Source organism: Herpailurus yagouaroundi, unplaced genomic scaffold (assembly GCF_014898765.1).
Source record: "Herpailurus yagouaroundi ecotype Mexico unplaced genomic scaffold, PumYag 140, whole genome shotgun sequence".
NCBI classification, from domain to species: Eukaryota; Metazoa; Chordata; class Mammalia; order Carnivora; family Felidae; genus Herpailurus; species Herpailurus yagouaroundi.
This window is the reverse complement of record NW_024412395.1, coordinates 80,008,730-80,021,472: the sequence shown is the minus strand read 5'-3', so window position 1 is coordinate 80,021,472 and position 12,743 is coordinate 80,008,730. Positions and strand designations below refer to the sequence as shown.

Here is a 12,743-nt window from a genome sequence, read left to right as displayed (position 1 = left end):
TAATTTTTTGAGGAAACTCCACACTGTTTTCCAGAGTGGCTGCACCAGTTTGCATTCCCACCGACAGTACAAGAGGGCTCCCCTTTCTCCACATCCTCGCCAACATCTGTTGATACTAATTTTAGCCACTCTGACCTGTGTGAGATGGTATCTCAATGTGGTTTTGATTTGTATTTCCCTGATGATGAGTGATTTTGAGCATCTCTTCATGTATCTGTTAGACATCTGGATGTCTTCTTTGGAAAAATATCTATTCATGTCTTCTGCCCATTTCTTCACTGGAATATTTGTTTTTTGGGTGCTGAGTTTGTTAAGTTCTTTTTATATTTTGGATACTAGCCCTTTCTCTGATATGTCATTTGCAAATATCTTCTCCCATTCCATTGGCTGCCTTTTAGTTTTGTTGTTTCCTTTGCTGTGTAGAAGCTTTTTATCATGATGAGGTCCCAGTTGTTCATTTTTGCCTTTATTTCCCTTGCCTTCAGAGACGTGTTGTGTAAGAAGTTGCTGCAGCCGAGGTCGTAGAGGTTGTTGGCTGTTTTCTCCTGTAGAATTTTGATGGTTTCCTGCGTCACATTTAGGTCTTTCATCCATTTTGAATTTATTTTTGTGTATGGTGTAAGAAAGTGGTCCATATTCATTCTTCTGCATATTGCTGTCCAGTTCTCCCAGCACCATTTGCTAAAGACACTGTCTTTTCCATTGGATACTCAGAAAGAGAGAATCTTTTTTTTTTTTTTTAACATTTATTCATTTTTGAGAGACAGAGCATGAATGTGGGAAGGGCAGAGAAAGACGGAGACACAGAATCTGAAGGAGGCTCCAGGCTCTGAACTGTTAGCACAGAGCCTGACACAGGGCTCAAACCCATGAACAGTGAGACCATGACCTGAGCCGAGGTCGGACACTTAACCGACTGAGCCAACAAGGCGCCTGTCAGAAAGAGAGAATCTTAAGAAGGCTCCACGCTGAGCGTGTGTTGCAGGGCTTGATCCCACAACCCTGGATAATGACCTGGGCCAAAATCAAGAGTGGGATTCTCAACCAATTGAGCCATCCAGGTGTCCCTCATTGTTTTGGTTTTTTGTTTTACTTTTCTTCTTGGAGCATGGATACACACAGGCTAATTAACTGTGTTACTGCAACCTTATCTCCATGGCTCCGGTTTACTTGATTGCACGAGGGAAGGCAACACAATCATAAGTCAACCAATTCAACCAGTACTTGCTTTTTAAAGTTTCAAAGCCAGGGTGCCTGGGTGGCTCAGTTGGTTAACCATTCAACTTCAGCTCAGGTCATGATCTCTCTCACAGCGTGTGAGTTCGAGCACTGCATTGGGCTCTGTAGTGACAGCTCAGAGCCTAGAGCCTGCTTCAGATTCTGTCTCTGTTTCTCTGTACCCCTCCCCCATTCACACACTGTCTCTCTCTCTCTCAAATATAAATAAACATTAAAAAAATAATAATAAAGTTTCAAAGCTATTTCCTTTCTAACACTGTTTTGACAAGCTTTCAGCAACAGAGGCCAAAGCCTTCAACCCAGAAGCTTTAGCTGAAACACCCGTTCCTGATAACATTCCTCACAGAGGGTCATTTCAGCCCATAACAGGACCCCATCTTACCCACGTGACACATACATTTGCTTGAAAACTACTTGGGGCTAGTGATGGAGACTGCAGAGCTAAGAAAGTCTTTTGGCTTTTCATTTGCAAGAGAGGATGAGCTTCTTTCTCAGAGTGTGTTGCAGCCAGACGTAGTACCTCTCCTTAGCAGACACTTTGCTGTTCCAATCATACACACTGCTGTTGAGTTCAATGTGGAGTTCCAAGAGTGGGCGTCTTCTGGAGGGAATGAGAAAGGCAAAAATTAATGCCATGCAAATATCAAAGAGGAGACAGATTGTCATTTGGGTGAAATGAGGCAACAGATGTGAAAGTGCTTGAAATTGTTCCTTTCTAAATGCTCTATAAGCTGCTTAGTGAGTGATCCACACCAGCCTGCAACACTCTGGCCCCATGACCCTCACCCAAGAGGCAACTGAGTCATATTCTGGGGACACTCCAGTCAGATGATAACCTAGCTGGACCATCTATGCAAATGGAGGACAGATGTAAAAGACCATGGATACTGCTGGTCCACGAAGTGTCTACCTTGGAAGGCTGAGTCATCCCTACTACCGCCTACTCCTTGCTGCTGAGCCACTACAGAGGGGGCTGGGGAGTCACAGGCGATGAGATGTATTCCTGAGGTCCCCAGAGATACAACAGAATGCATTTCACACATGGCTCAGGAACATGATTCTAAACTGTAAGGAGGGAACAGCTGAAAAAGGACTGTTAATCTTACATGGAAGTATAGTGGGTCTTCATTCAGCTTAAATGAAAACCAGATCACCAAGGTTTCCCTTAGAAAAGTATTCTTGCCAATAAACATCAGAAATGTCTGTGTAACAAAGACTTGCAAACCTGAAGAGTCAGGTACCATTTTTCACCTATCAAACTGTCAAAATGGGGAAATAAAAAAAAAATGCAGTGTCGGGCAGAGCTCGGGGACATGGGTGCTCTCATGCAAAGCAGGTTTAACTGTCCGAGACAACAATCTGATAAAATGCATCCAGACCTTTCAAAATGCATGTTGTTGGACATAGTAATTCTTCTGGGTATTTTCCTCAAGAAAACAGTAAATGTAAGCACAAACACTGAACTACAAAGATATCGAAAACTTTTTTTTATGAAAGCGAAACACCTTCCAACGCCTGAAAATTGGTCAAGTAACTTATGCCATAATCATATTGTGGATGGTTCCACAGACATTAAAATGATGCTTACAGGGGCACCTGGGTGACTCAGTTAAGTGTCTGACTTCGGCTCAGGTCATGATCTCATGGTTTGTGACTTCAAGCCCTGTGTTGGGCTCTGTTCTGACAGCTCAGAGCCTGGAACCTGCTTCAGATTCTGCGTCTCCCTCTCTCTCTGTCCCTCCCCTGCTCATGCGCTCTCTCTCTCTCTCTCTCTCTCTCTCTCTCTCTCTCTCTCTGTCTCTCTCTCAAAAATAAACATTTTTTAAAAGTTTAAAATGATGCTTAGAAATGTAACTAGTGACATGTAAAACTGTATGTGATATAGTGTTACACCAAGTAGAAGCAGGCTACAAAGTAATAGCAGCGATTTCATTTTGGTTTAAAAAACATATTTATATACGATTGTGTGGGTATCGAAAAAGATCTGGAAGGCAATACACCAAGACTTGGCTAACAGAGATTGGTTCTAATAAGCAGGATTATAACTATTGGTTATGTTCTGCTTTAAGCATTTATATTTCATTGTTTTTTTTCAAATAATGAGTATGTACTGCTTTTGTAATTAAAAAAAAATTAAAAATTTCTTTATTTTGAAGAACAATATCCAAACTACAAGCTGACTAACAAGTGACCTCCTGAAGCACAAAGACAGGACATAAAATGTGCATCCTTCCCAAGGCAACCCCAACAAGGAATGAAAAATCCTTTTCTCCCTGAAGAGAAGGGCATCAAATATGGCACAGTGGTAATCTCCATCTCTCCATCTTGGCAGCAAGAAAACAAACAAGTGGTCTGGGCATGGGCCACGGCCTGAGTGGCTCACCTTTCTTGCCACAGTTTCTGGGAAAGGTACTTCAGGTACAATGACGGTGAGCTGGAGGACCGTTCCAACAGGGACACGTCTGCTGTGCACAGGCTCCAGAGGAAGTCAGCTTCTCGGTGGATGGTACAGGGCGCAGGCTGCCTGGACTTGGACTCCACATTGTTCACTGCTGGCCCATCCACCTCCAGGAAGCTGCTGCTGTCCAGTTGGCCCTCTGACACCACATAGTTCTGAATAAAAAAGAGCTTTGGCTTCCCTAAGAGAGAAGGGCATGCATCTCCCATGAACATCCTCCTGATCTGATCCAAAGGGAACCCTGGCTGTGTCTGATCCACGCCAAACACGCTGTGGGAGCCACCTCGGCTCACCAGGACACACACAAAGCTGTCGTAGTCTTGGTGTTGGGGCATGCAGGCAACTTGGCGAAGAATCTGGATTATACTCTCCACATGCAGGTACAAAAAATACTGGACTTCATAGCCCAAGGAAGTAAAAGTGTCCCGAAGAAACTCTGGATAAAATAAACACACATGGAAAACAACACTAAGGTTAGAAAAGTTTAAGAGGTACTGGGTAGCAGTCCTAAGCACAGTCTGATCTCCGCTACTTCTCCATTTCTGCTCTTATGCCATATTTTGAGGTTGTGAAGGACCTGAGCATGGGTCAGGAGAGAATCAACCTGAAACACACGACATTCATGTCCCCGATTCTCACTTACAATCTGTCCCCTATTATGATCTGTCCCCTGCCTGAAGCTACTATCACATCTGGTCACGGGCACAGACTGGGCCCACTTCTAGTCTGATGCAACCAAGGTGGGGTACAAAACTTTTTCTCTTCAAAACAAAGTTGGGGATTTTTCAAAAGGCTCTTTCTTAAAATAACACCCAAGTATGTAGGAATGGATGCATTTGCAGAGCACAGATCCAAATCTAGATCAAAAATGATGGCACGGGTCACGAGTTCCCACCTTCCCATGGGCTGTGGGCTGATACAGAGGCCCACAGCTACATCTAAGTTGTGACCATTTCCAGACTCCCCAGTTCCTCTTAGACCTGCCTCCCAGTGTAACCTCTAACTGAGCAGTGGGAGTCCTTAGCCAAGATTCCCTTCATTGCCCTCAAAGATTCTTCTCCCAATCTCAAGAAACAAGAAAAATCCCAAATACAAAATCTAACAGCACACCTAAAGGAAACAGAAGCAGAACAGCAAAGACACCCCAAACCCAGCAGAAGAAGAGAAATAATAAAGATCAGAGCAGAAATAAACAATATAGATTCTAAAAAAACTGTAGAGCAGATCAATGAAACGAAGAGCTGGTTTTTTGAAAATATAAACAAAATTGATAAACCTCTAGCCAGGCTTCTCAAAAAGAAAAGGGAGATGACCCAAATAGACAAAATCATGAATGAAAATGGAATTATTACAACCAATCCTTCAGAAATACAAGCAATTATCAGGGAATATTATAAAAAAATTAAACGCCAACAAACTGGACAAGCTGGAAGAAATGGACAAATTCCTAAGCAACCACACACTTCCAAAACTCAATCAGGAGGAAATAGAAAGCTTGAACAGACCCATAACCAGCGAGGAAATTGAATCAGTTATCAAAAATCTCCCAACAAATAAGAGTCCAGGACCAGATGGCTTCCCTGGGGAATTCTACCAGACATTTAAAACAGAGATAATACCTATCCTTCTCAAGCTGTTCCAAAAAATAGAAAGGGAAGGAAAACTTCCAGACTCATTCTATGAAGCCAGCATTACTTTGATTCCTAAACCAGACAGAGACCCAGTAAAAAAAGAGAACTACAGGCCAATATACCTGATGACTATGGATGCAAAAATTCTCAACAAGATACTAGCAAATCAAATTCAACAGCATATAGAAAGAATTATTCACCATGATCAAGTGGGATTCATTCCCCTGGGCTGCAGGGCTGTTTCAACATTTGCAAATCAATCAATGTGATACATCACATTAATAAGAAAAAGATAAGAACCATATGATCCTGTCAATCGACGCAGAAAAAGCATTTGACAAAATTCAACATCCTTTCTAAATAAAAACCCTGAAGAAAGTCGGGATAGAAGGAACATACTTAAACATCATAAAAGCCATTTATGAAAAGCCCACAGCTAACATCATCCTCAATGGGGAAAAACTGAGAGCTTTCCCCCTGAGATCAGGAACACGACAGGGATGTCCCCTCTCACCGCTGTTGTTTAAAAGTGTGTTGAAAGTTCTAGCATCAGCAATCAGACAACAAAAGGAAATCAAAGGCATCAAAATTGGCAAAGATGAAGTTAAGCTTTCACTTTTTGCAGATGACATGATACTATACATGGAAAACCCGACAGACTCCACAAAAAGTCTGCTAGAACTGATACATGAATTCAGCCAAGTCGCAGGATACAAAATCAATGTACTGAAATCAGTTGCATTCTTATACACTAATAATGAAGCAACAGAAAGACAAATAAAGAAACTTATCCCATTCACAATTGCACCAAGAATCATAAAATACCTGGGAATAAACCTAACCAAAGATGTAAAAGACCTGTATGCTGAAAACTATAGAAAGCTTATGAAGGAAATTGAAGAAGATACAAAGAAATGGAAAAACATTCCGTGCTCATGGATTAGAAGAATAAATATTGTTAAAATGTCAATTCTACCCAAAGCAATCTACACATTCAATGCCATCTCAATCAAAATTGCACCAACATTCTTCTTAAAGCTAGAGAAGCAATCCTAAAATTCATATGGAACCTCAAAAGGCCCCGAATAGCCAAAGTAATTTTGAAGAAGAAGACCAAAGCGGGAGGCATCACAATCCCAGACTTTTGCCTCTACTACAAAGCTGTAATCATTAAGACAGCATGGTATTGGCACAAAAACAGACACAAAGACCAATGGAATAGAATAGAGACTCCAGAATTGACCCACAAAAGTATGTCCAACTAATCTTTGACAAAGCAGGAAAGAATACCCAATGGAAAAAAGACAGTCTCTTTAACAAATGGTGCTGGGAGAACTGGACAGCAACATGCAGAAGGATGAAACTAGACCACTTTCTCACACCATTCACAAAAATAAACTCAAAATGGATAAAGGACCTGAATGTGAGACAGGAAACCATCTAAACCCTAGAGGAGAAAGCAGGAAAAGACCTCTCTGACCTCAGCCGCAGCAATTTCTTACTTGACACATCTCCAAAGGCAAGGGAATTAAAAGCAAAAATGAACTATTGGGACCTCACCAAGATAAAAAGTTTCTTCACTGCAAAGGAAACAATCAACAAAACTAAAAGGCAACCAACAGAATGGGAAAAGATATTTGCAAATGACATATCGGACAAAGGGCTAGTATCCAAAATCTATAAAGAGCTCACCAAACTCCACACCCAAAAAACAAATGATCCAGTGAAGAAATGGGCAGAAAACATGAATACACACTTCTCTAAAGAAGACATCCAGATGGCCAACAGGCACATGAAAAGATGCTCAACGAGCTCCTCATCAGGGAAATACAAATCAAAACCATACTCAGATACCACCTCATGTCAGTCAGAGTGGCTAAAATGAACAAATCAGGAGACTATAGATGCTGGAGAGGATGTGGAGAAACGGGAACCCTCTTGCACTGTTGGTGGGAATGCAAATTGGTGCAGCCGCTCTGGAAAGCAGTGTGGAGGTCCCTCAAGAAATTAAAAATAGACCTACCCTATGACCCACCAATAACACTGCTAGGAATTTACCCAAGGGATACAGGAGTCCTGATGCATAGGGGCACTTGTACCCCAATGTTTATAGCAGCACTTTCAGCAATAGCCAAATGATGGAAAGAGCCTAAATGTTCATCAACTGATGAATGGATAAAGAAATTGTGGTTTATATACACAATGGAATACTATGTGGCAATGAGAAAGAATGAAATATGGCCTTTTGTAGTGACATGGATGGAACTGGAGAGTGTGATGCTAAGTGAAATAAGCCATACAGAGAAAGACAGATACCATATGTTTTCACTCTTATGTAGATGGATCCTGAGAGACTTAACAGAAGACCATGGGGGAGGGGAAGGAAAAAAAAAAGTTAGAGAGCAAGGGAGCCAAACCATAAGAGACTCTTAAAAACTGAGAACAATCTGAGGGTTGATGGGGGGTGTTAGGGAGTGGAAAGTGGGGATGGGTATTGAGGAGGGCACCTGTTGGGATGAGCACTGGGTATTGTATGGAAACCAATTTGACAATAAATTTCATATTAAAAAAGAAAAGATTCTTCTCCCAGTTTCCGGGAATCCTGGATTGACTTTGCCTGAAGAAGCAGTGTAAGGCAGTGGAAAAGTCAGACTTTATGTCAGACAAGGCTGCCTTCTTCCACTGACCTTACCACATGATGGTGGCATGACCTTAAAGAAGTGGGTCTCCTTAGCTTTAAATGGAAGTGATGATACCTATCCTGTGAGCATGCTATGAGGATTAAATGAGGTAATACATATAAAGCTCCTGGTGCTCAAGAGAAATGAGTTCCTATTACCTCTAAAATATATATATATATATATATTTTATCCGTCTTTTTGAAGTTTCTATAGCCTTGGAACCGTAGAAATCTTGCCCAGTCCATTTCTTTCCCATCTGCTCAGTTTGCCCTCATCAGAAAAATAAATACAGTCTCTTTATTTTTTATATCTTTCTAACAGCGAAGAGAGACATCTTTCTCTTCCTCATTAAGAAATGCCACATCCTTTTGAGCCACCCATTAAGTTTCTGTTCCTTGTCTGAAGGATGCCTCCACTTCTTAGTTCATCTGCAGAGCAGAAAAACTATTCTGCCCTAAGCTAAACAGATGTCTCCCCATTCACATAGTTACCTTTACTCTTAGCCAACTTTTTGGGATTTCTTTCCATGTCTCATGACTGTGTTCCCACCTCTCTTCGTCCCCTGGGGTGTGGTCTTCCAGAAGTCTACCACTGCATTCACCCCAAACCAAACAACATAACAGTAATTAGAACAGATAAAACTTCTACCAAGGAAAAAAGCCCCCATCTCATACCAGTGTAGGCATCACAGAAAGGGGATGTAAGTCATTCCCCTGAAATCACCATATAACAGTTTTCCACAAATTCTCAACTCTCTATATTAAATGGGAACAATATGAAGTCTGAATAGTCACAAATAATTCAGAGACTCACGGCTTCAACCAATAGTTTCAACCTTCTTGCCCTGAAAATTTTACCAACACTAATAAACTACAAAAGTGAAAGTTAGCTATCACATTTTGTCTTCTGGCTTCTCAGCAGGAAATAGGGAGAGAAAGGTAAGAAAAGAAACGTAGCCTTGAGTAAACAAAAAACTGGAATAACTAGCCACCAGGCAAATAAAAGCTGGCTTGGGTGCTCGGAGTTTAATTCACCCAGCCTGTGGTACCTGGATATGTTCACATTGGGTCTAGTGGGACTTTCCACTCAGGAGAGCTGGGTTTAATTGTGGCCCCACATCTACCCGATATGGCAGTTTTAAATGTGTCCACAAATTTTTTGACACTCCTTCCTTAAAAAGAGTGTAATTACCCTCCCCTTGAATGTGGGCCACACTTGGTAACTTATTTCTAGTGACTGTGGCTAAAGGGATACTATATGACTTCCAAACCTAGATCATAAAAAAATGCAATTTCTACCTGGCTCTTTCCCTCTTTTGAACAGCTCACTCTGGAGGAAGCCAACTAACCTGTCATTAGAACACTCAAGCAGTTCCGTGAAGAAGCCCACATGAAGAAATAAGGGCTGCACCAATTTCCCAGCCACAGGGGGGAACCACCTGGGAGGATTCTCCAATCCCAATCAAGCCTTGGGATGACCCCAGCTGAAATCTGACCACCATCTACCAAGAGACTCTGGGCCCGAGCAACCCAGCTAAGCTACCCCTAAACTCCTGCTCCACAAAAACTGTGAGAGATATATAAATAAATGAATATTGTTGTTTTAAGCCACTAAATTTGGAGTGATTATTATTTGATAATAATACATTATTTGATACATAGTTCACCAGGTAAGTCAGGAAATGATAATAACCATTAATTAAAGATGTAGTTAGGCTATGTACTTGTATGTCTGGCCTACAGATAAGGGTAAAAAAAACAAAACTATAATGGAGAGATATAAGGGAGGTGCTAATCTCCTTAAAACCCTATGATAAATAAATATTGTGATGGAAATGAAGGACATGATACACAGGTTGCCGATAACCTATGAAATAGCTCGCTCATCCCCACAGGATTTCACTGTGGTAGAAAAAGTCCACCAGCACTGCCCCCTGGCCTTCACCTCAGCTGATGTAGGCAAGCTTTCCATACCCAGTACTGCGCTCAGGTTGGAACACAGGGCTGAACAATGTGAGAATCCAGACTAGGAACCCAGTTCCATCACTACTGTTTTATTCCAGTCGTCTATTGAGGACTCACAGGTCATGGAGTATTCTTTCCTCCAGGGGGCAGAAGCAAACAGGGAAAACCAGACTCAAAGCTCTTGTTTACTTAGACTGACTCACTTCCCTCAAAACCCAATCTTCACTGTAAAGATTTCCTCCCTTATCAAAGTCCTTGAAAGAAAGCCATAGTCTCATAGATGCTGGAGAGGATGTGGAGAAACGGGAACCCTCTTGCACTGTTGGTGGGAATGCAAACTGGTGCAGTCGCTCTGGAAAACAGTGTGGAGGTTCCCCCCAAAATTTAAAATAGATCTACCCTATGACCCACCAATAACACTGCTAGGAATTTACCCAAGGGATACAGGAGTCCTGATGCATAGGAGCACTTGTACTCCAATGTTTATAGCAGCACTTTCAACAATAGCCAAATGATGGAAAGAGCCTAAATGTTCATCAACTGATGAATGGACGAAGAAATTGTGGTTTATATACACAATGGAATACTACCTGGCAATGAGAAAGAATGAAATATGGCCCTTTGTAGCAACATGGATGGAACTGGAGAGTGTGATGCTAAGTGAAATAAGTCATACAGAGAAAGACAGATACCATATGTTTTCACTCTTATATAGATGGATCCTGAGAGACTTAACAGAAGACCATGGGGGAGGGGAAGGAAAAAAAAAGTTAGAGAGGGAGGGAGCCAAACCATAAGAGACTCTTAAAAGCTGAGAATAAACTGAGGGTTGATGGGGGGTGGGAGGGAGGGGAATGTAGGTGATGGGTATTGAGGAGGGCACCTGTTGGGATGAGCACTGGGTGTTACATGGAAACCAATTTGACAATAAATGTCATAATAAAAAAGAAAGAAAGAAAGAAAGAAAGAAAGCCATAGTCTCTTTTTCCATGCTGGTGTGCAGGGGTCAGGGACAGAGCAAGGGCTGTCCCGTGCCTTAGATCTCTTTCCTTTTTCTGAACTCCCTGTAGGCTCTGGCTAGAGCAGTGGCTGTCACATAGCAGAGAGTAGGCAGCTGCACGGGAACAGGGAAAGAGGAAGCAGTCTTGGAATCACAAGATGTGAGTTTAAGTTCTGGCTCCTCCACCTACTGGGTTAGTCCCATTTTTCACAGTAGCTGCCTTGTCATGTCCCTCAAATAGGGGAAGAAAAACTTGGGTGCTGAGTTTGGGAAATACAACCTTAGTGATGGCAGAAGTCCCACTTCTCCTTCCACCCACCCTGGAAACCCCAGTACTGACCCAACCCTGTATCTGTAACACTTCCACTGTTCTTGAGAAATCAACTGCCCCAAATGGTGAGCAGACAAGGGCTAGGGGTCAGCACCACTCACATGTTTGGGGGCTATTGAGATAAAATTCAAAAACTGAAATACAGTCGAAAGTCATGACCCCATTCATTTATAATTTGTTTTCATCAAAAACGAGTTCACATTGGGCACCTGGCTGGTTCAGTTGGTAGCACATGCAACTCTTCATCTAGGGCCATGAATTCAAGCCCCATCTCGGGTGTAGAGATTACTTAAAAATAAAATCTTAAAAATATATACTATAAAATAAGACAAAATATTAAAAATATATAAAACAAAATGAGTTCACATTAACCTTGACACAACCTATGAAAAGAAGTCCATTAAATAAACGTATGGAATAACTAAGAAAGAAGGAGCACTTCCTTCATCAGTCTATTTACCATTATGTAGTGAGCACCTTGAATAAGCCCAGTTCTTTCTTTTCTTAATTTTTTTTAACATTTATTTATTTTTGAGAGATAGAGAGAGACAGAGCATGAGCAGGGGAGGGGCAGAGAGAGAGGGAGACACAGAATCCGAAGCAGGCTCCAGGCTCCGAGCTGTCAGCACAGAGCCTGATGTGGGGCTCGAACTCACAAACCGCGAGTTCATGACCTGAGCCGAAGTCGGACTCTTAACCGACTGAGCCACCCAGGCATACCAGCCCAGTTCTAATTACTCACAAATGGAATACAAGTTGGGCAGGCTATTCTTAGTGAGAAGGGGAGTTCTGAGATCAACTACAAATGTGAGATGCAACATTGGTTAAGACTTAAATAAGTTTCTTTACAGGAGGACTGCTTAGAGCCTTTAAGGCCAGTATGCAAATCCCCAAAGGAGGAACAAATTATTCACCATTTCTCAAATTCTTTTGACCCCAAAAGTCATGTTTTACATAGTTCCTCTTCCCTATGTGGCAGAAATACATTGTGAAATACAGATTGAAGCACCTGTCCTTCAAGAAGCCTATAATCTAGTTGGGGAAGCAAAGCTTATAAATATGCACAAAACAATGGTTGACATGTCACACGTACAGTGGGATTTTAGGTAAAACACACGGTCAGAGAAGGGACTGTCAGTGCAGTCTGAGACACCTGGAGATGAGATTGTGGTAAAAGTACAATTTAAGCTGGAAGAACAAGTGAAATAGGAGGTCCCCCAGATAGGGGATGATGACAAAGACAGAATGAGTGAGTGAGTGAGTGAGGAAGTGAGTGGCAGAGGCAGCCTTGGATAAATCTGACTTTTCATTTGTTTCCATAGACCAATCAAGGGGTTTCACTGGACAATCTATATTCACTCAAAATTATAAACTACTTGTTAAATGTCTTATTTTTAAGTACAAATGATTACTAGTAATTCCTTCTGGACTAGCTTTTC

General features: G+C 41.7%; 1 protein-coding gene across 10 annotated transcripts in view; it reads right to left on the bottom strand.

Annotated features, from left to right (window-relative positions):
- Positions 1-1,636: 1,636 nt before the first annotated feature.
- The window catches only part of CFLAR (CASP8 and FADD like apoptosis regulator), a 74,189-nt gene continuing 63,082 nt past the window's right edge, over positions 1,637-12,743 (bottom strand). For all 10 annotated transcript variants that reach the window (XM_040475828.1, XM_040475834.1, XM_040475833.1 and 7 more), the window contains 2 exons: positions 3,623-4,133; positions 1,637-1,840 (listed from right to left, as the gene is read on the bottom strand). In XM_040475828.1, coding sequence (XP_040331762.1) covers positions 1,702-1,840; positions 3,623-4,133 — 650 coding nt within the window. In that variant the 3' untranslated portion in view covers positions 1,637-1,701. The remainder of the gene's footprint in view (positions 1,841-3,622; positions 4,134-12,743) is intronic.